The following is a 24,526-nucleotide window of genomic DNA, read 5'->3' as shown; positions in this document are numbered from 1 at the left end:
TTGTGGTCTAACCTGGCAAATCCGTCCTATATGCAATGTTATTCATCCAAATCCTCGTCATTAAATAACTCCCAGAATCCTTTTCTTTCCACGAATGACTACAACCCCCAGAATGCAGTTTGTTTTTTTTAACATTTATTTCCTGTGTCACAGGACAAATATATAGGGGCTGTGTGTTACTGAGCTCAGAGTGTTCTGCCAGGTAAGTGCCTACTATTTGTGTATGATTTATTACTGTTTCTGTTATTATCATATTATTATTTCCATAGTAATAACATATGCTTATTATATATAATATTGTTTTTGTAATAATTAAGGAAAAATGTATGTGGTTGCTCATAGCAACCAGACGCCAGCTTTCATTTTTCAGAGGACCTTTGGAAAAATTAAAGCTTAACCCTGACTGGTTGCTATGGGCAACTGCTCCACTTTATATTGCACTAGTTTTGTAAGTCTCCCACATTGGGGCATAGCGCCAAGCAGTACGCCAGTACGTAGTGTAGTGTGCACTGTACTCCGCAACATGCCGCACAATACAGCACAGACACTGAGCTACGCCATGGTTTCCCACCGCGGATTTAGTTGCGGAAAATCGGCAGCATAATACAGTAGCAGCAGAGTGGGCGAAATTTGAACAAATTTCCGTTTTAGTAATCGCTGCTTATTTGTTGCGTTTTCTATCATCCCAGGGCTGCAGGACGTTGGAGGGACGCGTCGCCATAGTAAGTATATACGTTTTCGTTATTTCGTTGCAGGATTTCTGCAGCGGACCTTTGGTGCGGAAAACTGCACCACAATTTGGTGTGGTTTTTCGGCCAGAATTCCTTGTACTTTTACGCAGCGTATCCGCCCTGTGTGAACAAAGTCTAAGTGCCTTGCAGCACTCGCTACTGATCCACATGGCATTTGTATGTATCCTGTGTTTGCATGGGTTTCCCCCACACTCGAAAAGCTTACTGTTAGGCCTTATTCACACTGACGTATTTTACGTCCGTGCTACGCGTGTGGAAATCACGCGCATTGCACGGACCTATGTAACTCAATGGGGCCCGTTCAGACAGATTTTCACGCAGCGTATGTGCCCTGCCTAAAACTCACGACATGTCCTATACTTGGCCGTTTTTCACGCATCACGCACCCATTGAAGTCAATGGGTGCGTGAAAAGCACTTCCGTGTGATGCGCGTGATTCGCGCAACCGTAGATAAAGTAATGAAGGAAAAAAATGAAAGCACTTCCGTCATTTCTTTGCGTGTCATAAGCATGGCATATGCGTGAAAATCACGCAGCCACACAGCACATACTGATGACACACACAACTGCAACGCGCAAAAAAACGCTGCGTTTTTTTGTGTGCGCAAAACGCACACGTTCGTGTGAATAAGGCCTAATCCACACAATGGTGTTTTTTTTGTCTGTGCTATCCGCAATTTTGCTGCCTGGAGGACCTGAATGGATCGGCGGTTGAGCGTGCGCCCTGCGCTCCATTTAAAGTCTGTGGCACTGATGGAAACTGCAGAACGCCGCTCTATTTAACTCCTCCTGGCAATGCTTAAGCAGCGGGGGGAAGTGGAGGATCCCGACCCATCTAAGCAGTTATCACCAATCCAGTAGATAGATGATGATTTGCTATCGTAATATGCCTTTAACCCTTGCTTGTTAGAAAAGACAACAGGTTAGCGCACACATCTCTAATGCAGATTTATAGGAACACCTGTTTAGTCACGGCCGGCCTTTGGCCAGGTTCACACTCACCATAAATATTGCGGACTTTCGGCAACAGATTTAATTGTGGAAAATCGGCAGCATAATCCAGTAGCAGCAGAGTGGATGAGATTTGAACAAATGTCATCCACACGCTGCGTAAAAAACCTGCCGAAAAAACGTTCATAAATTGTACTGCGGTGTTTTTTTTAAAATCCGCAGCACGTCCATTTATGCTTCGTAATCGCTGCTTTTCTGTTGCTGGTTTTCCCTATTAAATTCAATGTGGAGGTAAAACCCGCAACAAATAGCAGATGTTGTGATTTTTGCGGCGGAAAAGCTGCGATTTCCCCACAAAAATCGCAACTCAGAAAAAAAAACAAAAAAACTCCTACTTGCCCAGATGTCTCCGCTCCTGCGTCCAGCCCGGCCTCCAGGGATGACGTTTCATCCCATGTGACCGCTGCAGCCAATCATAATCTGCAGCGGTCACATGAGATGAAACGTCATCCCAGAAAGCCGGACTGCAGGGCGTCAGAGGGACATCTCGCCATGGTTATGGCCGGGGTAAGTATGAATGTTCCTTTTTTTTTTTTTTTTCTTTTTTCTAGCGCTGCCTTTCCGCAGCGGAAATTCCGTCTGAAAAATACCCTTTGTGTTTCAATATAAATTCAGTATCTAGAATTACCGAAATGCTCTCTTAGGGTATGTTCACACGCTAAACAAAAAACGGCTGTACAATACAGAGCTGTTTTCAAGGAAAAACAGCCTTTAAAGAGGCTCTGTCACCAGATTCTCAAACCCCTATCTCCTATTGCATGTGATCGGCGCTGCAATGTAGATAACAGTAACGTTTTTTCTGTTTGTTTTTTTTTTAAAACGATAATTTTTGCCCAAGTTATGAGCTATTAAAAACGACTCCAAAAACGGCTCAAGGAGTGACATGCGCTTCTTTTTACAGGGTTTTAAAAACGGCTGAAAATAAGCCGTGCGAACATACCCTAAGGCCTCATGCACACGACCGTGTTTTTGCGGCCGCAATTCCCCCGAAAATCCACGGGAGAATTGCGGCCCCATTCTTTTCTATGGGGCCGTGCACACGACCGTAGTTTTTGCGGTCCGTGCACGGCTCAGGAGCCCGGACCGCAGAAAGAACGGACATGTCTTATTTCGGCCCGGTTCTGCGGTCCAGGCTCATTGAAAACAATGGCCGCGGCCATGTGCATGTGCGGACGGCCTGCGGCTGACAGTCCGCAGCCGGCCGACCCGAAAATCACGGCCGTGCACACGGCTACGGTCGTGTGCATGAGGCCTAAATGCACAAAAGCATTGGTATAAGTTATAGTAACGTCTCCCTGCATGAATAGCGAGTTTTTAACACCTTGTATGCCTACGTATTATTAATTTCAATGACTGCACATTACATACTCCTCCTTGGCTAAAAATACTTCTCAAAAATGCTAAGGCCCCATGCATACGACCGTAAAAAACGTCCGTAATTGTGGATCGTAAGTACGCACCCATTCACTTCTATTGAACACGGACACCTTCCCGTATATTTGGCCGTAGAAGTGTACCGCAAATTATGGAACATGTCCGTTCTTTTGCTGTTTACGGGCCGTGCTCCCATACTTTGTATGCCTTATTTTTACACAAGCCGTTCACACGATCCATTAAAACAACGTCTGTGTGAATAGTCCCAAAGAAGTACATTCATTTTTATGCAGCCCATGCGATGGCCGGTAAAAAGAAAACCTCCGATTTCAACAAGGCCTGGCGGCGGATAGTTTTAGAGAGGCGGGGGAGGGGGTTTCGCAGAGCAATCAAGGAGCAATGACCTACCTTCCATTGTTGGATCTCATACTTCGAGCCCCCATTTTTCACAGTCTATATAGCGGAGCTTGCTAATAATGTTTTGGGTATTTAGAGTAAAAGTCTACTTTGGAAAACCTTCTATTGTGTCATTGGAATAATTCTGAAGATCTCATCAGGGGTGTCACATCCCCCTTTATCATAAACTTCCTCCCCCGTTTGTCAACTTAGCAATGGTCCCCAACCTCTGGCTCTCCAGCTGTCACCAAACTATAACCCCCATCACGGCCGACAGCCTTTTTTTTTTGTAGTATTTTGGCAACAGCCTACGGTTGGAGACCACTACGCTATAACATTGCGCCTCCACCAATGACATGTGAGAAAATGTCTTTTTGTCAGCTGCCAATTTGTGTTTTTGGATCCTGCCGGCTGTAGTGATTTTATTATGAAATCTATGCAACTCCAGATAGAGTGGTCCATTATTTTGGTATGGTCCATAGGAGTCAAGATAGTCCTGTAGAAACCAGTGTGGTCCTTGCAAAATCAATGTACTGATATTGCCACAATAAAGCTACTAATGGCACATTGGAAAGTAAAGGCTTTGAACTTTTTTGGGGCAGATTTATCAAAACTAGTGCAAAGTAAAAGTAGTAATTAGAAGTAGTAGTTGTCCATAGAAAACAATCTAATTAAAAAAAATAATTCAGAAGCCATTTTGAAAATGAAAGCAACAATATGATTGGTAGCAATGGCCAAATACTCCACTATTTACTTTACATCAATTTTCGATTATCTCCCACCTTGGGAATAAAAAAATATTCTAAAATATAGATTTTCCGTCATTAGACACCATGCAGTTATTATATCTCTTGTTTTGCAATAGGTGCCTCATGATTTGCTACTTCCGTCAAGGCCTGATCCAGTATTTAGGGTCTTCATAATGGAGAAGGGCAAGAGTCTCATGACAGAGAGAATATTAAACCTCACATTGGAGATCATCTACATACTGACTGGAGAGGTGAGAGATTTTGGGAGTAAATGTCCTTCTATTCGGGCCCCTGATTGGGCGACTGAGCATTCTTACGAACGATCATTCCTGATCATTGACAGGTCAGCGATCAGCCAGCTAACGCTCATTCATTGGTTGATCGCATTTTTTATGCGGCCAGAAAAATGGTCGCATGTCGGGAGCACATCTCCCTGTGTAAACCGGATGTGCTGCCGACAAGATGAAAAATGTATAACGATCAATCGTCCCCATGCTTGCCATCGTTGTTTCTTTTCGAATGGAGCAAACGAGTGCCCATGGACATGCTGTATTGTAGATCGGCACTCGCTTGGCGGGCAGAATATCTGCCCATGTAAAAGGACCTTTACACCATATAACATCCCTCTTATCTCCAAATGGAGACGAGCGGAATTGCTTCAATATTGCATCTATGTTTACTCATAAAACAAAGTCTTCAATGGAGTCATTATGGATTTTTGAAATATCTGTAGTGATATTTATGCACTTCAGGATTCCACAGTAGTGAAAAAGACATCAGGGGAGCCAGTTATTCCCAGCAACTGCCCACGCGTATCAGGGGGATGGAGCAGAACGACGAGCCCCACTATGGAGCCTCCACCTCACTCACTGATACATGACAGGAACGACGAGCAGAAGATCCTGGACCTCACCAACAAGATCATTCATCTGCTGACTGGAGAGGTGAGGACTACCGGGAATGCTGGGACATTATATAGTAACGCTATGAAGGTGTCGGGATGATTGTCTCATTGTGTGTCAGGTTCCTATAAGGTGTCAGGATGTCACCGTCTATTTCTCCATGGAGGAGTGGGAGTATATAGAAGGACACAAGGATCTGTACAAGGACATCATGATGGAGGACCACCGGCCCCTCACATCACTGGGTAAGAGGGATCTGTACATGGACGTCATGATGGAGGACCACCAGCCCCTCACACCACCGGGTAAGAGGAATCTGTACAAGGACGTCATGATGGAGGACCACCGGCCCCTCACATCACCGGGTAAGAGGGATCTGTACAAGGACGTCATGATGGAGGAGCACCAGCCCCTCACATCACCGGGTAAGATTGATTGTAAAGGAGAGAGTTTTGAGGTTCAACTAGATCCACGCACCAATCAGTCATGTATCAGTTCTTGTGTGTCCCACAGATAAAGCCGGTAAGAAAATTCCACCAGAGAGAGGTCCAAGGTCTTTGAATTCCCATGATTGCCCAGAAGAAAAAAATCACAATATCCCTGAAAATTGTCAGGTAGATTAAACTGTGGTCTTTATACATGCCAAAATGAATCTTTTGGAAAAAATATTTAGCAATTTATGTATAAATAATATTCAGAATTTTTCTTGTTTGGTGAATTATCCAGGGTGATGGTTTGGTTGGTATTAAAGTCGAAGTTCTAGAAGGGATGGAAGAGACTCATGTTAGACCTGATCTGCAGTGGATGGAGAAGGAGACACCTACACATTCCAGCAAAGGTAAGTAATAAATTCAAGGAGGCCTAATCTACTGTGAATGGGTTGTCCCACAAAAGACATGTATCCCTTATCCACAGGATAGGGGATACGTATGATTATTGGGGGTCCGACCGCTGGAAAGTCCCCCGAAGTGCTCCGTGAGAATGGATCGCAGGTTCGCATGAATGACCAGGGCCTCATTCATTTCTATGGAGTTATCGGAGACGGTGTTTCCGGATGTCTCATAAAAATGAACGGAGCGATGGTCGTTCATGCACACCAGCGATCCATTCTCATGGAGCACTTTGGTGGGACTATCGGTCACCTGTTCTCCTTATCGCTGGGGGTCCCAACGGACAGACCACCAGCGATCACACATGTATCCTGTGGATAGGGGATACATATGTTATGTGGGGAAACCCCTTTAATCATCTCAGTACTCCTCCATTCTACACCTTTCTATGCCAGTACAAACTAAAGAGAAAGACATATCTTTGCCCAGTGGAGGCGGTTTGGTGGCGTCAGTCCCTATTACTTTACAGCCCTATTATTCATATCACGTCATTGCGTGCTACCAGCCAAGAAGTGTGACCGGTCCTGTCCCTACACACTATATAGTGTTTTTCATACAATCATAATATACATTTTTAAATTTTTTATTATCTAGTTTGGCAATATATTTCAAGGTGACACTGTTCTTAGGCTTCATTCACGCAATAGCATGGGAGTCGCCATTACCTGCTATTCACAGAATACAGGAGTGGTGGGTTTCAGGGTCTTTAAGGTGGGAGAGAACAAAAAACATATGCGAGAGAATTACAAGGAAGATAAGAAAGAAAAGAAAAACGGTCAAAATGTAATAATATAAAACGGTAATTAATATTCACAGAATTTCATTTAGTATTTATAATTTAATAAAGAAAATATAATTATACAGTACTGAGCAAACATTTTAGGCAGTTGTGGAAAAATGCTAAGAATGCTTTCATAAATAGAAGTGTTTAATAGTTTTTTTTAATCAATTAAGAAAATACAAAGTGAATGAAACAGGAGAGAAATCTAAATCAAATCAATATTTGGTGTGACCGCCCTTTTCCTTCAAGCAGGATCAATTCTTCTAGGCACACTTGCACAAAGTCATGGATTTTGTCGGCTTACAGTCAAGTGTATGATTAACCAATTATACCAAACAGGTGATAACGATCTTCAATTTTGTATGTAGGTTGAAACAGTCATTAACTGTAACAGAAACATCTGTGTAGAAAGCTTAAAACTGGGTGAGGAACAGCCAAACTCTGCTACAAAGGTGAGGTTGTGGAAGGTAGTTTCACGTCACAGGTCCAACATGGCAAGACTGAGCGCAAAAACTATACAGAGATAAACAAAGAAAGGCCCATACAAAACACACACTCACAGGAAACATTGTTTCAATTCCTATAACATATAGGATTTATTTTCAACTCTTAATATTCACTGGAGCTCCTATAATAATTTTTGTTGTTTTTTTTTAATAGCCGTGCGCATTTACAGTAAAACAAAAACTGTTCTACACTCAAAAAATCATCTGTTCTGGTGACACTTTGTACTACAATCCCCGTTTTTTCAACGACGACGATGAGAGTAGTAATAACAAATAACTTCTATGTTAACTTTAGTTTCCCTAGGGACAACAATTTCTATTCTTCTAATATTTACAAATGATATCGCAGACATGTATGGCTCATTAGCAGCTTCTTCTTTACGCCTACAAAAAACAAAATGTTACCTTCATTCCCCACTCAATTAATCACTTAGATACCTCCTACTAATTCATTTTTTCCCTATCATTCTCTTCTATTAGATAGCTGTGGAATAAAAGATTAACTTTAAAAAATATAGAAAAACATTTTCAAAACCAAAATGTGTACACAATGCAAAAACTATTAAAATAAACTCCGTAAACACCACGTGGATTTTGATTTAGTATAACCCAATTTTGAAGGATATCCATTGTAATAATTTAATCTCTCTAAAATTCCTAACATATTTAACCATATGCCCTATAACCACAAAAATAAACCGTGGCTGCGGCAGACTACAGTCTATGGAGGGATGCGTGACATTTTTCGTGTGTGAACGGCCCCGTTGAAATACGTGGGTGACGGCCGTCGTTTTAATGGCCGTCACCAGTGGCGATATTCACGTTCGTATGGATGAGCCCTTACACTGTGCGAGCTTCATTTTACTGTATAGATTTTTGCGGTTTGCCCTGTGTATATGAGACACGTCTTCTTTGTTTTCACTACCTCTTTTTCTAGTATGTCTCACTCGGCACCAACATACAGATCCATCCCACATCTGAAGGGTTTATCCGGGAAGTGCATTTGTTTTTAGTAGGGGCTTCAAATGAATTAAATAAACAAAAAAAAACAAAACAATACTGACCTATCCTTGTGTTATGACCAGCGGGTTGTGGACCCACTCGGCTAATCCACCGGTTTGGCTCAGGGCTACCTCTAAGGGCGTTATCTAAGTAGCCTCCCCGGTCTTCACCCTTTAACCCCCGTACCGGGATCTGGACTTCGCTGCGGGGAGGCTACCAGGTCACTACCTCCTGGCCAAGCAAATTAGGATGCAGCGGTTTAGCACAAAGAGGGTTCAGGCACTGGCAGATGGATGCGGATCAGACAACACATTTCATAATAAGTAGGAAGCTTCAGGCTCGTCACAAATAGTTGGGTGCAGACTGGCAGTAGACAGCGGGATGCGGACTGATGGCAGACAACAGGATACCCACTGGTAGTAGGCAGCAAGAGGCAGGCTGGTAGTAGGCAGCAAGAGGCAGGCTGGTAGTAGGCAGCAAGAGGCAGGCTGGTAGTAGGCAGCAAGAGGCAGGCTGGTAGTAGGCAGCTAGCTGGATTCCTATAAACACGTCGTTTTTTTCAAATCAAACACTCATCTTTTTTTTAGTCTATTATGTCTGTGAATCTATGGCGAACTTTGCTTTGGAAATGTTTGGTGACTGCTTCTATTTTTCACAAAACCTTTTCTGAAAATGTTCATATTGATAAATGTTTATCTCACCACCGCAGATGGACTGACTAAACAGAATACTTTGGAGGCACATCTTATTGTATCTCCAAATTATGAAATGGAAGATAAGGACATCATGCCAGTGCGCCCAGGAGATGACCTCATTACCTCCATTATATATCCAGCGTTTCACTGCTCCGAGCTATCATCTGATGGATTTTTTTCAGACCAATTGGATATAATTATACCTGGTATAACTCCTAGAGATGATCATATGTTTCCCTGCCCTGAATGTGGCAAATCTTTTAGAAAAAAAGCTAGCCTAGTTTCTCATCTGAAGAATCACATGGCAGAGAAATCATATTCATGTTCTGAGTGTGGTAAAAGTTTCACTCATAAATCAGTGCTGGTCAGACATCAAAAAATTCACTCGGGGGAGAAGCCATTTGTATGTTCTGAGTGCTGGAAGTGTTTTGTACAGAAATCTGATCTAATTTATCATCAGAGACTACATACGGGAGAGAGACCATATCCATGTTCAGACTGCGGGAAGTGCTTCAGCCATAGATCAGTGCTCGTTCGTCATCAGAAAATTCATACGGGGGAGAAGCCCTATGTTTGTCCTCGCTGTGGGAAGTCTTTTATACAGAAAACTCATCTGAAGAGACATCAGATAATCCATACTCGTGAAAAGCCATATCTGTGCTATGATTATGGGAAATGCTTCAGCAAAAAAGCTGGCCACATGGCTCATCCTCAGGATCACACGGTTGACTGTCCGTTTCCTTACTGTGAATGTGAAAAATGTTTCATCCAGAGATCCGAACTTATTTCTCATCAGAGACTTCACACAGGCTGAAACTCGATTTCCGGGTACTTCACATGAATAATGTTCTTAATATGAAAATTTCATACGGGCTAAATTTTGCTTCCAGGTTCTTCACATGGAAAATGTTCTAGATACAGAGACTTTATATAGGCCATTGAGGTTATTCACATATGTTACAATCACAACTCTACTTTTGAAGTTATTTTGAGACTAACCGTTTCCATATAAGTCATGATTTCCCTGGTTTGACATGCCATTGGCATGTTACAGAAGATTCAAGACAATGCCACCAATAATACATAAAAACGCTATTGCTTCTCTGGTTTGACTCTTAAGACCTTTTAAACCCTTCCTGACCTTTGATGTACTTGTATGTCGTAGTGGGAGGGTTTGGAGCGGGTTGTGGAGCCGAGTCCGCCCCATACACATTGGGTGTCAGCTGTATTTTGCAGCTGACACTCCGCTGTAACAGCTAGGATCAAAGATAACGCCAATCCCGGCCATTTAACCACATAGATGTGGTGGTCAATAGCGATCACAGCATCTAAGAGGGATGTGATCATGGGGTGCCGATGGGTTGCCATAGCAAACGGGAGTCTAATGTAGGCCCCCTGCTCTGCCATCTTATTACTCCTATTAAGCTCTACCCGAGGAAGGGCTTTGTAGGGGAACGCTAAAAGGAAAATGCCCTGCAATACAGAAGTATTACAGTGTATTATTCAAGCGATCAAACCATTGGACGTTCAAGTCCCCTAGTGGTACTAACAAAAAAAGAGGTTTAATAAAAATTTTCAGAATCAATATATATATATTAATAAACAATAGAAGTTAAAGAAAACTTAAAGTAAAAAAAGAAAGAATTGTTATCGCTGTCTCAGTAACGATCCGAACTATTAAAATATAACGCTACTTCTCCCGCATGGTGAGTGCTGTGCAAAAATGCCAGAATTGCTGTTTTGTGTCACCTTGCCTTCCAAAAAAAACGTAACAAAAAGTTGTATGTTCCACGAAATGATACCGATAAAAACTACAGCTCACCCCACAAGAAAACAATCCCTCACACAGAACTATTGGCAGAAACATAAAAAAAAAAAGATATAAATTTGGTATCTCTTTATTCTGCTGACCGACAGGATAAAGGTAACATGTCATTTTTACCGCAATGTGAACGCCATAAAATAAAAACCCCAAAAATCTGCGGAATTGCTGTTCTTTTTCCATTCGACCCCACAAAAAAGTAAACGTTTTAAAGTACATTAAATGGAGCCAATAAAGATATAACTCGTCTCACAAAAAACAAGCTCTCATTTGGCTACGTTGGGAAAATAAAAAACGTTATGGCTATTGGACGGCTGGGATAATAAAAGAAAAATGGCTGTGGAGATACAGTTGTCATTAGATCTAGTGCTCTTCTCAGTTTCTAACCTCTAAGGCTCTGTTCACATCTGCGTTGGAGGCTCCGTTAGGGCCCTCATAGCAGATCTGGCTTAAATTACCGGAAACAATAGCGCAGCATGCTGTGCGCAATTGTATCGGTTAACACCACGGACACCCAGATGTAAACAGACAAAACCCATTAGTCAAGAGGTTCCATCGGCCGCCGCTGGTATCAGTGGTGCAATGGAACAGTCGCTTCCGGTTTTCCCTTGTTCTGCTCCTCTGATGGAGCAGAACAATGCAATGTCTCGATGCAGGTGTGAACAGAGCCTAACCGTATATGCAAAGGTCAAATTCACCTAAAATGTGTCATTGACATGTCTATAAGTTCTTTAAATAGAAGTTCCTATGTGGGCTCCTTCGACTGGAACAATTTTTTGTTTTCTGAGACAAATTAATTCCTACCTGTATTGTCCATGACAGTAGAAAGCTTGCTGAAGGGATAGCTCATATTTATAGGATGAAAATAAATGTTTTCTAAATGCATTGGGTTTCTGTGTTAGACATCGGGCCGATAAAGAAATCTAATTGGCTTATCACTTTACTGACAATTTTTAGATCTACCTATTACAACAGGTAATATCTCAGCGACCGCTCATATTAGATCCATCAGAATCCACTTGATGGACCAATGATACCTTGAAAACTTTCCATTGATCTTCAGGAGCAATCATGAAGACCCATGCACATTATATAATACATTAGGGTATGTTCACACGGCCAATTTCGGCCGTTTTTTGGGCCGTAAACGGCCAAAAAATGGCCGAAAGCTCAGAAGAAGAACGCCTCCAAACATCTGCCCATAGATTCCAATGGGAAAACGGCGTTCTGTTCCGACAGAGCGTTTTTCACGGCGCGTAAAAAAACGGCCGCGAAAAAGAAGTGCAGGACACTTCTTGGGACGTTTTTGGAGCCGTTTTCCATAGACTAGATAGAAAAAAGCAACAAAAACGGCCGTAAAAAACGCTGCGAAAATCGCGAGTGGCACAAAAAACGTCTGAAAATCAGGAGCTGTTTTTTCTTGAAAACCGCTCCGTATTTTGAGACGTTTTTGACTCTGTGTGTGAACATACCCTAAATGGAACCATTCAAAAATACAACTCTTCTCGCAAAAAAAATGGACTCATTCTAGCCCGTTAACGCACACTGGGGACTTGCCAAGAGCATCAATTCCTGAGAATCCAGCATGAAAATAATCGCACCAGCAGGATTATCAGTTGAACTGTGTATTTCCCGGCCTGACCGCGGTACAGGTAAAAAGGACTCCTGCCATCATAGACATTCTATGATGCTAGGAGTCTCTGCCTCCCCGCGGAACTATTCATTTTGTTCAGAACGGAACAGCAGTTCCGTGGGGAGGCAGGGACTCCTAGCATCATAAAATGTCTATGATGGCAAAATTCCGTTTACCTGTACCGTGGTCGGGCCGGAAAATCCGGCCGACACACGGACCGTTTTTCACGGCCCAAACTCGGTCACGTGCAAGAGGTGTTACCTTTCCTGTTTTTTCTTCATCAGTGATACATAGCTATTCGCTTTTGTTTTTCCCCAACGATTTCAAAGCTTTCCACCATGATATGTTAGACTGTTTTAGCCCACTGATCTCGAGAACATCACGTGCATTCACAGCCATTCTCCATGAAAGAAGTAGTTTAATAAAGACAACCCATGTTCATGTGTTTTATTCGGCCATATGGACGTGATAGAGAGTGAACTCTGCCTGAGACCCTCCTCTATAAGCCAGTACTGAAAGCCTTAGACGAACGTAGCAAACCTTGGATGTGAAAAACTACGAGGTGCCCCCGTGCGGGACGCATCAAACTCGGCCGGGTAAGTTGGGCCACATATAGAAAAAATTAGAAGTTGACAGGTCGCAGTTCAGCAATCCAGTTTAAGTGTCGCTAAATGCAGTCCGGTGGCTCAGTTGGCAGCGTTTGGCAGACACACAAATGTCAAAATTGGGCAGCCTTCTGTAGATGCTGCCACAGTGCCCTCTGTAGATGCTGCCACAGTGCCCTCTGTAGATGCTGCCACAATGCCCTCTGTAGATACTGCCACAGTGCCCTCTGTAGATAATGCCACACACCCACCCACCCATGTATAATGCAACCGTGCCCTCTGTAGATGCTGCCACAATGCCCTCTGTAGATAATGCCAGTGCCCTCTGTAGATGCTGCCACAGTGCCCTCTGTAGATAATGCCACACACCCCTAGATAATGCCACAGTGCCCTCTGTAGATACTGCCACACACAAACCTATAGATAATGCCACAGTGCCCTCTGTAGATGCTGCCACAGTGCCATCTGTTGATAATGCCACACACCCCTACATAATGCCAGTGTCCTCTGTAGATACTGCCACAGTGCCCTCTGTAGATGCTGCCACACACACCCATAGATAATGCCACAATGCCTTCTGTAGATGCTGCCACAGTGCCATCTGTTGATAATGCCACACACGCCTACATAATGCCAGTGTCCTCTGTAGATACTGCCACAGTGCCCTCTAGATGCTGCCACACACACCCATAGATAATGCCAGAGCCCTCTGTAGATACTGCCAGTGCCCTCTGTAGATGCCACAGTGCCGTCTAGATGCTGCCACAGTGCCCTCTAGATGCTGCCACAGTGCCCTCTGTAGATACTGCCAAAGTGCCCTCTGTAGATACTGCCACAGTGCCCTCTGTAGATGCTGCCACAGTGCCCTCTGTAGATGCTGCCACAGTGCCATATATGGACAGTGATGTCAGGGGCTTGCCCAGAGCAGTAGTCCCAGAGCAGAGCCGCTTCTAGCACTCTGCCTGGGACTACAGCTGTGCTCCTGACATCACTGTCCAGCTCTGGGAAAGCCCTAGCCGTCGCTGTCCATATATAGACAGCGATGTCAGGGGATTCCACAGAGTCTCGGAGCAGAGCCTGTATTAGCGGCTCTGTGTCCCGCGGGCCGCAGATGACAGCCTCAGGGGCCGAAGATGAAAATATACACGTGGACTTCCTCCTCCGAACGTATTTTTTCTCATATGCGGACCATCACATTTTCTGCGATTTTTCTGTTCTGTATTTTGCGAATAAATAACATATATGTCTACTACATTCTTGATTCTACCTGATTTACTATGGTGTTGCCCTATATTAAAGATTAAATATTATATGTAGTGATTTAGTATCTCTCTTTGAGGCCGGATTCACACCAGCGTGTGCGTTTTGCGCACGCAAAAAAGTGGCGTTTTGCGTGCGCAAAAGGCACATAACAGCTCCGTGTGTCATCAGCGTATGATGCGCGGCTGCGTGATTTTCGCTCAGCCGCCATCATTATGACACTGCTGTTGCGAATCACGCGCGTGCCACGGAAGTGCTTCCGTGTGGCATGCGTGATTTTCACGCACCCATTGACTTCAATGTGCGTGATGCGCGAAATACGCACAAAGAACGGACATGTTGTGAGTTTTTCGCAGCGGACTCACGCTGCGTAAAAATCACGCAACTGTCTGCACGGCCCCATAGACTAATATAGGTCCGTGTGACGCGCGTGAAAATCAGGCGCGTTGCACGGACGTATATCCCGTTCGTCTGATTAAGCCCTAAGAGTTTTTCATTATTCGTTATCCGATGTCCATTTTTTGACACATTATTGAGTGAGAACCTGTTTGTCAGTAGTACACAACATCACTTATAACTGCAATCTTCATATACATTAATGGATTTCGTTTCTTCTCTAATATCAGGCATTCTTGAGTTTTCCCATAGTGTTATAGATCAATTTATGATATCCTTAGTGATATTTATTTTTTTAAACATTAATCTCTTTTAAGCACATGTAAGTTATGACTTATGTGCTTGTTCTTTGAATGGTGGACCATATATACACAAATTTATATTTTGATACAGTTAGTTTCAGATTGAGAGAGTTGCGGAATCTGCACCCGATTCCAAGATGGCGTTGGGTGTATCACTGATTAAGCTGCGCATTCGCTATTGACGTCAAGATGACTCACGCCGACACTACACAGACAGTGTGTTGGGTGCACATGCGCTCTGTGATCTTACAGCACCCTCTAGTGGTGGCTGTTCTAAAATATTCTGATTGACATGAGTAATACACCGCGTTCCAAATTATTATGCAAATGTTATTTTTCGCTGATTTTCCTAAATAGTCGATGCAAATGACAGTCAGTATAATCTTCAAGCCATCAACCGTTGGAGTATAATGCAAATTTTATTGAACAAATCTCATAATGATAATAGATTATTTTTTAGAAGTAAAAAACTCAAAATGCTTCACATTATTATGCACAACAGAGATCAAAACATTTTAAAGGTTGTAAAGAGAACTAAAATGGTAACTTGTTGAATTTGCAGTATCAGGAGGTCATATTTACAGAAATCAAAAGCTCTTTCAATCCAAAAAAACTTAACAGGCCAAGTTACATGTTAACATAGGACCCCTTCTTTGATATCACCTTCACAATTCTTGCATCCATTGAATTTGTGAGTATTTGGACAGTTTCTGCTTGAATATCTTTGCAGGATGTCAGAATAGCCTCCCACAGCTTCTCTTTTGGTGTGAACTGCCTCCCACCCTCAAAGATATTTTGCTTGAGGATGCTCCAAAGGTTCTCAATAGGGTTGAGGTCAGGGGAACATGGGGGCCACAACATGAGTTTCTCTCCTTTTATGCCCATAGCAGCCAATGACACAGAGGTATTCTTTGCAGCATAAGATGGTGCATTGTCATGCATGAAGATAATTTTGCTACGGAAGGCACGGTTCTTCTTTTTGTACCACGGAAGAAAGTGGTCAGTTATAAACTCTACGTAATTTGCAGAGGTCATTTTCACAGTCAGGGACCCTAAAGGGGCCTACCAGCTCTCTCCCCATGATTCCAGCCCAAAACATGACTCTGCCACCTCCTTGCTGACGTCGCGGCCTTGTTGGGACATGGTGGCCATTCACCAACCATCCACTACTCCATCCATCTGGACCATCCAGGGTTGCACGGCACTCATCAGTAAACAACACGGTTTGAAAATTAGTCTTCATGTATTTCTGAGCCCACTGCAACCGTTTCTGCTTGTGAGCATTGTTTAGGGGTGGCCGAATAATAGCTTTATGCACACTTGCAAACCTCTGGAGGATCCTACACCTTGTGGTTCACAGGACTCCAGAGGCACCAGCGGCTTCAAATACCTGTTTGCTACTTTGCAATGGCATTTTAGCAGCTGCTCTCCTAATCCTATGAATTTGTCTGGCAAAAACCTTCCTCATTATGCCTTTATCTGAACGAACCCGTCTGTGCTCTGATGATCACGCTTACGTTTTCTTGAAATATCCAATGTTTTCATACCTTGTCCAAGGTATTGCACTATTTCACGCTTTTCGGCAGCAGAGAGATCCTTTTTCTTTCCCATATTGCTTGAAACCTGTTGCCTGCTTAATAATGTGGAACGTCCTTCTTAAGTAGTTTTCCTTGTCTGAGATTGATTACAATGATCCAAAGAGACCTAAGACACAATACCATCCATGAGTTTAATTGAAAAACTAATAATTAAATGTTTATGACACTTAAATCCAATGTGCATAATAATTTGGAACACGGTGTAAATACAACACCAGAATAGTTCTCAGTACATAAATACACACCGGAAAAAAAGCTCAGTACATATATACAGTACCAGAACAGTCCTCAGTACATAAATACAACACCAGAACAAAGCTCAGTAAATAAATACAGCCCCAGAATAGTGCTTAGTACATAAATACACACCGGAACAAAAGCTCAGTACATATATACAATACCAGAACAGTCCTCAGTACATGAATACAGCACCAGAACTAAGCTCAGCACATAAATACAGCACCAGAAACAAGTACATAACCAAACACCAGAACAAAGCTCAGCACGTATATACAGAACCAACAGAAATACAGTTTAGTACAGAAATAATTAGCAAATTTAGCTTAACCACTGCATATAGGTTTGTACAGCATAAAACTACGTCTCTGAGTATGACCCAAGAATTGGTAAAGAAACGCTGGTGTCACGATGCGGGGTGTGGATCCACTGGACCGTACCGCGTAGCAGAACGGCAGCTGACCAAACAGTTAAGTACAGAGTCTATAGTCCAGAGAGGGTACCTGTGGCAACTTGGACAGCAGAAAGGCAGGCTAGGCTGGGACCAGGCGGCCAGTGTGGCGTAGCAGAACAGGCGTGGTATGCAGCACAACACGACAACAGCTCAGCACGGTACTGGATCTGGATAGCACGGGAAACAGGATACAGGAACAGGGAACACTTCGAAACTGGAAGACTCTAGGGGACCATTAGCAAGACAAAATTTGGGAAACAAACAACGCTCAGGCAAAGAGCAGGGCAATTTTTTATAGCCCAATACCCTACTGGGCTAGATTGCAGACATCCTGCAAGGCCGTGTGCGCGCGCCTTCCGGGAGACAGTCTCGAAACCAGGCAGTAAGTGCCGCCGCCTCACAGGAGGACGACGCTGCAAGGAACTCAGATGTCCATGGCCACGGCCGTCGAGGGGTTAGTCAGAACGACGGGCCGTGGCCATAAATGTTACAGCTGGGAGTTTCTACTTCACAAAAAAAACATACCACCCATCATTTCGCTGCAGATCATATAGTGACTATGGTACTGACTTGAGGCAGAATAAACAGTGACTTACAAGTGACGTCTTCTCAGATTCTAGTTCTTTTCCTCTTTTCTTCTCCATCCAGACTTCTATGATGACTTCCCCAGTCACAGCCCATTTCTGCAGTTCGCTGCATAGACTTCAGCGTCTCACTTTTAAAACATTTAAAAAAAAAATTTATGGTGCCACACACTACACTCTTAAATATAGTAGTACCTTACACAGCTCCCCTGAATATAATAGAACCATGCAGTGTCCCTGATTATAATAGTGCCATACACTGACACACACTGGCCCCTGTAGATAGTGCCTCCCCAAAGAGCTCCATGTAGATAGTGCCCCTCATAGAGCCTCCTGTAGACAGTGTCCCCCATACATAACCTGTAGATGGCAGTGATATGGAAAAAAAGAAGACACAGAGCGCTCCTCTGGAGTATTGCTGTTGTTGCAAGGTGGTCAACAGTAATGTGCTTAAAATGAGATTTTACACTCACCTTTTAGAGTTGCGCTAGATGGTCAGCACAACTCAATCATCAAACCAATGGAGCCTCAGTACTCCGTATGTATGCAGTCTGCTAGCCCTCTGGGTGAACACCGGCGGCCGAGTGATCGGCGGTAGTCGATGTGGAAACGATCCAAATAGTGAAAAAGAAAAAAATTATCACCCCTGATGGAAGGCGCTCCTGCACTTGTAGATAAAATTAAACTAGAATCCCAGTTGGGACAAGATGTTAAATATGGGGAAACATTTTTTTTTTTTTTAAAAGACATACATGCTATGTCAAAAAATTGGAATAAAAGCTACGCGTTTTGACCCTGAACCAGGGCTTGGTCACAGTTCATGGTGGAAGTGATTTGTTCGTATTACCTTCTTAACATTGATACAAAAGTTAGATATCAGTGAACCAGTACAGAAGACTTTTTTTTATCACTTTTTAATAAATAATGTTATATTGTGATAGATCAAACTTTTACAGACACGATACCAATTATGTTCTTTTTATTATTTTTTTACATAGGTTTTGAGGAAAAATGGGAAAAAGATTTTTATTTTAACTTTTTAATTATATATATAAAAAAGATAATAATAAAAACTTTGTTTTTCTGTATTTAAAGAGGACCTGTCACTACCTCCCTCAAAGTGAGTCATTATAGTCACGTAATTGCCGCTGGTTCTGTGAGTCCAGTGGTCTTTGCGGTGTAGTTCTGTGTCTCCCTGTTTTTTAGATATTCTCCCCTCCTTATTTCTAAAACAGTATGTAAATGAGCCAAGTGGGTTTGGCCGCCATTGATTCTCAGTGGGCGGAGCTATGAGAGAGTCTGTGAGGCTGACTTATTATACTTACTACCTGCTCTCCACGTCTTGTGCTCTGCTCCGATGTCCTCTCTGACGTGATGGAAACAGCCTTACGCTGATAGGTCAGCGTCCAGGCTCTTATAGCTCCACCCACTGAGAATCGCTGGTGGCCAAACCCACTTAGCTAATGGAGAGACACAGAACTGCACCGCAAAGACCGCTGGACTCACAGACCCAGCGGCAATTACGTGAGTATAATAACTCACTTTGTGGGAGGAAGTGAGAGTTCCTCTTAACTTTTTTTATTTGTCCCCCTAGGGGACTTGCAATTATTGGATCGCTTGCACGATAAACTGCAATACTAATATATTGCATTATATCATGATTTTTAGAAGCTCCTATTAAGCCCAGCCTCTGGCAAGGAATCTGCAATAGAGGAAGGTTAACTATTGTGACTGAGGCCGTGATGTGGTGTAAGAGGAGTGAGTGGGTGGAGAAATGGACATGGAACCATAGGCAGTGAGGCATGATGGAGGGGTAGGCATGGTGACATGGTGGGAAGCACTGGAAGAGGAGGGAGGAATATTAGAAGATGATGAAGGGGAGTTGTAGGAAAGACTAGGGGGGAAAGAGGCATGAGATCTGGGTTCTCGGTGAGAATGAAAGGCATAGCTGGGTTGGGAGGAAGAGTCCTGGGTATAACTTGTGGAAGAATGTGGATGGTATGAAGGGAGCCGGGGAAAAGAATGTGAAGAGCATGGAGGGTACTGTGGGTATGAAGTGGGAGCAGTTTGGGAGGAAGTTAAGAGGCCGTAGTGACTTGGTGATTGATATTCTGCCAATGGGGCCATGAACTCTACATCCATAGGTGGTGCTGCGCAAGGGGGACGCACCAGCTTTACTTGGTCTAGTAAACCAAGGACCTTCTCAGGATCATTCGGAGGAATACAGGCCTCTATGAGGGTTTGAATTCCAGACCGTAGCCAAAGCCTCCATCTCTCTGGGACTTTTCGGATATAAGTTCCCAGGCTGCGGACAAATGCGTCCTCCGAATCTTCCTCAATATTTCTTTGCAAATAGGCCAGAACCTGGCTATCAATTGTGTCCACACTAGCTGAGCTGGAAGTGGTCTTCTTGTCTTTCCGCCTTCTGAGCTGATGTGGCAAAACTCGTTGGGAGACAGATGTGGCAGTGCTTGTGGTGGGAGGCTCTTCAGAGCACATAGATCTGCCTCCATCGCTGGGATCGGATGCCCCTCCAATGGGTGTTGCTGCCGGTACTTCCGGCTCAGACTCTCCCAGCTGATGTTCCTGGGCTGCTTGGATATCTGTTTCAGCTCCATTAGCATTTGCCCTGTAGTATGGAAAAAATTGGAATCAGTGCTCATTGGTAATTCCGTTTCCAGAAATTATCCATGACCACACCACAGGAGAGATTGCCCATTGGCACTGATAGGGACAGAAGGTACAAAAGGGTTTATTTCATTAGCAACATCTGCCGTTCATGCACAGTGGATGTGTTCTCTAACAATATGGGGTGGGCAGCACCATATGCGGTTGGTGCCAGCTGACACCCGCCTGCAACAGCTGGGCTGATCCTGTCAGTTTAACCCCTTAGATGCCGTGGTCAATGTCGACCATGGCATCTGATTGTATAGACAGAGGAGGGAGGCTCCCTCTGTCCTCCGATCGACCCCCTCGCGACAAAAACTAGTTTGCCCCACCAAAAATAAGCCGTCACACAGCTTTATCAATAGACAAAATAAAGTTACGGGTCTCAGTATGTAGCGTTCTCGATCATTTGATGGATTCTGATAAAACTAGGGAACCATTCTATCTTGGGATCTATGAAATTCCATGACCACTTTGAGGAGAAAAGGAGGAGATAGTTTGAACATAATTCTATCTTCCAACACTCTTCAAAAACTTTTCATTATTAGATAAAGACTGTAGTTAATTTCCTGGAAATCAAAATCAATCCCCGGATCAACGTCCCACTAGTAGATCGAGTTAAATTAGGGCCTGTTCAAATCACCGTTCATTTCCGTTCCGGGGTTCCGTCTGGTGAACCCCGCAACGGAAAGTGAAACTGACAGCACAGCTTCCGTTTCAGTCACCATTGATCTCAGTGGTGACGGAAACATACTAATGGTTTCCGTTCGTCACCATTCCGGCTGGTTTCCGATTTTCCGACGGAATCAATAGCGGAGTCGACTAGAATTGTCTGTTCGACCATGGAACTAATTTTTTTCCCCCTTAAGTTAGACTGTCCTTCTTTCAAGATGTTAGAAGTACATGGACGCCACCATTTGCAAGGAATCAGTTCAGGTCCATTCTAAAGACCAAGAGCAGCCACAATGGCAGAAAAGAGCCACTTTCTCCCGACCCCAGCTGCCGGGCAGGTAAAATATATAACGTGAATCCTTGTTGCGAACCACAAAAATCCCATGCTGCTTCTGCAGGACGCACCTACCGTATTTTTCGGACTATAAGACGCACCCAGGTTTTAGACAACAGAAAATAGGAAAACATTTCATATTTTACTTCTTTTACATAGAAAAAACTATTGGTTAAAAACAATAATTTGTTAAGTTTCACCACATTCTGAGAGCCAAAACGTTTATATTTTTCCGTCCTTTGAGCGGTGTGCGGGCTTATTTTTTGCGGGACGAGCTGTAGTTTTTATTAGCACCATTTTTTTGGTACATACCATTTTTTTATCACTTTTTATTTCATTCTTTTAGCGCTATGGAGACAACGATTCTGGTGTTTTAAATTGTATTATTTTTACGCCGTTCACTGTGTGAGTCAAATAATGTTAAATTGTAATAGTTTCAGACTTTTACGGACGCAGAGATACCAATTTTTTTCGTTCTTTTTTTATTTTTACATTGTGCTTGGGGAAAAATGGGAAAAGGTTTTTTTTTTTTAACTTTTACATTTTTTTTACACTCCTGAAAATGTATGTAACTTTTTTTTTTTTACACATTTTATTAGTCCCCCTAGGGGATTTGAACCAGCGATCATTAGATCACTGGTACAATACACTGCAATACATGTATGAGCTACGGAAACAGCATAACTCGCTGAGCTACGCTGTTTCCGTAACTCCCATAGTAGTGAATGATAGTTACAGAAGCAGCGTAGCATGCTGCACTGTTTCCGTAACTACTATTCATTTATATGGGAGTTACGGAAACTACATAGCTCAGCGAGTTACGCTGTTTCCGTAACTCATACATGTAACCAGGAAGTGGCCAGAAGACAGCGGAGCCGGGTAATATAGATCGCCGTTCCTGACACCTGCAGTGTATGGAGCGGGCTCAGCTCGTGAGCCCGGTCCAAACATCCTCCCCTCCCTGCTCCATGATGTGACTGCGCATTATGGGTCGGGAAGGGGTTAAGTAAGGAGCGGTCAGGGGGCCTGGCACTGCCGGGTCCCTTGACTGACGACTATGAGATGCAAGGACTTTTTAGCAAGATTTATTCTTGCTAAAATCTGCGTCTTGTAGTCCGAAAAATACGGTATATAAATACGGTATATGCCTGTTAGTCCTAGTAGGGACAGGAAGACACTGAAGGTAGGCGGTGGAGACGGATCGTTAAACCTCTCTATGCTTCCTGTCCCTATCAGGGCCAATGGCAGTCTCTCCTGTGGTGCTGTCAGTGAGGATGAATGTGGAAAATAAATACTGTGTGTAAAAAACACGTGTGACGGGATCAAAACGTACGGCCGAAGATCCAAGACAGGCACCAGAAACATTAGTTCTTCCAGATGGATGTAGGGTTTCTTGCTGGGGGGAGCCGACCCGTTCTGACCCTCTCGCTGCACAATCTCCCTGCGAAACTGGTCGCGAGCACTACGCCACCTCCTCCGGGCATCATTATCTACAATGAATAGGAACACAAAATTAGGAAAATTGTTAATAACTGTAATGTCGTACTGGAATCCAACATAATCAATTTAATAGCTATTGTATGTTTTATTTCACATTGAATACTAGTTTTGCATCGCTGCAGGGATACTGGTCACTCACAACACAGTGGTTTCCTTATGTACAGTGGAAAAAAAGGCAATATAAATTACTCAGACGTGTACTTACCAAGGATCCCTTTGTCTATGCCATCAAGGCCATCCCAATCCGAGTATAGGTGACGGCACACAGATGACCACGCAGCTGTCTTTTTCTGCCGGTCACTATACCCGCGGTCCGAGGGGTCCCATAGCTCAGGATGACCTTGGACTGCAGAAATGAGATCCTTGACTTTAAGCTCCATCCTCCTGAGGCGTGGAATCTTTGCTGTTTGGCTCTCTACGAAACAAATGGGCTGGCTGGTGGCCTGTTTCCGGTTCCTGTGAGTCCGCCCAGCCACTATAGGAAGATAAGACATGGATCAAATTAAAAGGATGTATAGTTGATGTATTGACTAACATTGACCTCTATGGGGAGAATATGGACTGAATGTGTCAATTGATACATTGACTAACATTGATTCTGTTATTAGGGCCTTCTAAATACTGCACTTACATGCATAAGGAATATGGTCTCCTGCCCCCTTCCCAGACAATAGGAAGACATTGTACAAAGAGGGTACAGTGAGGAATAAGACTTTCCTGTTCGTCCTACGGCGGCACATACATAGGGTTAAAGTCAACTGACTGCCGGATAGAAGAGACAGGATTAATTAGCAGTACATGTAAACCAATTAAGCAATTACTAACAGCCCATATTAAGGCTCTAGCAGGAGTATGAAGTTGCATTTGTTTGTCTCTTTCCTTCTGGATAGCAGCAGATACTTCTATGGAAGAAACCTCTATACTTGCCCTTTATACAGAGAGAGGTCTCCGTCCCTAAGGCATAACTTTGTCAGGGTGGATCGAGGTATCTCTCCCCTAGTGCTGTATACAGGTCGTACCTGTCCCTCAGCCACCGGACCGTCAGCCTCCATTATAGGAATCGCTGCCTACCACCGTGAACGTCATCTTTTTGTGGTATGTATTCTAACATTTTACATAAAGTATTAGCCAGTGTGACCACAAGCTCTAGCATGATTAGAGAACCATAATGGCTGTCACGTTGGGTTCGTGGACCCACTGGGCCGTACCGTCTTGACAGTGTGGCAGCTGGCCAACAGGGCGCAGGTCACAGTCTATAGTTCGTATAGGATACCTGTGGCTGCTCGGAGAGTAGCAAGGCAGGCTCGGATGGGACTAGGCAGCAGGCAGACGTCAGGCGTGGTGTAGCAGGACAGGCGTGGTATGCAGCACAGCACGACTACAGCTCAGCACAGCACTTGACCA

General features: G+C 43.6%; 2 protein-coding genes across 5 annotated transcripts in view; one reads left to right on the top strand and one right to left on the bottom strand.

The window, feature by feature from the left end:
- Nucleotides 1-42: 42 nt before the first annotated feature.
- On the top strand, nt 43-11,765 carry LOC142663707 (uncharacterized). 3 transcript variants are annotated; one of them, XM_075842485.1, is made up of 8 exons: nt 43-202; nt 690-722; nt 4,399-4,533; nt 5,035-5,226; nt 5,306-5,609; nt 5,680-5,798; nt 5,911-6,022; nt 9,073-11,765. In XM_075842485.1, the coding sequence occupies exons 3-8, from the start codon at nt 4,456-4,458 to the stop codon at nt 9,870-9,872; spliced, it is 1,605 nt and encodes a 534-aa protein (XP_075698600.1). In that variant the 5' UTR covers nt 43-202; nt 690-722; nt 4,399-4,455; the 3' UTR covers nt 9,873-11,765. The 3 variants fall into 3 exon arrangements, with proteins under 3 accessions (XP_075698600.1, XP_075698601.1, XP_075698602.1); XM_075842487.1 differs by having other exon boundaries at nt 45-202; nt 5,698-5,798; XM_075842486.1 differs by lacking the exon at nt 690-722.
- A 7,346-nt stretch (nt 11,766-19,111) lies between these two features.
- The window catches only part of LOC142663699 (uncharacterized), a 32,979-nt gene continuing 27,564 nt past the window's right edge, over nt 19,112-24,526 (bottom strand). For both annotated transcript variants that reach the window (XM_075842469.1, XM_075842470.1), the window contains exons 7-9: nt 23,328-23,597; nt 22,956-23,112; nt 19,112-20,578 (exon numbers count right to left, since the gene is read on the bottom strand). In XM_075842469.1, the coding sequence (XP_075698584.1) occupies nt 19,672-20,578; nt 22,956-23,112; nt 23,328-23,597 (1,334 nt within the window). In that variant the 3' untranslated portion in view covers nt 19,112-19,671. The remainder of the gene's footprint in view (nt 20,579-22,955; nt 23,113-23,327; nt 23,598-24,526) is intronic.

This window comes from Rhinoderma darwinii, chromosome 11, assembly GCF_050947455.1.
Source record: "Rhinoderma darwinii isolate aRhiDar2 chromosome 11, aRhiDar2.hap1, whole genome shotgun sequence".
In the NCBI taxonomy this organism is placed as follows: Eukaryota; Metazoa; Chordata; class Amphibia; order Anura; family Rhinodermatidae; genus Rhinoderma; species Rhinoderma darwinii.
The sequence above is the reverse complement of the archived record's forward strand: the minus strand, read 5'-3'. Positions and strand labels throughout refer to the sequence as shown.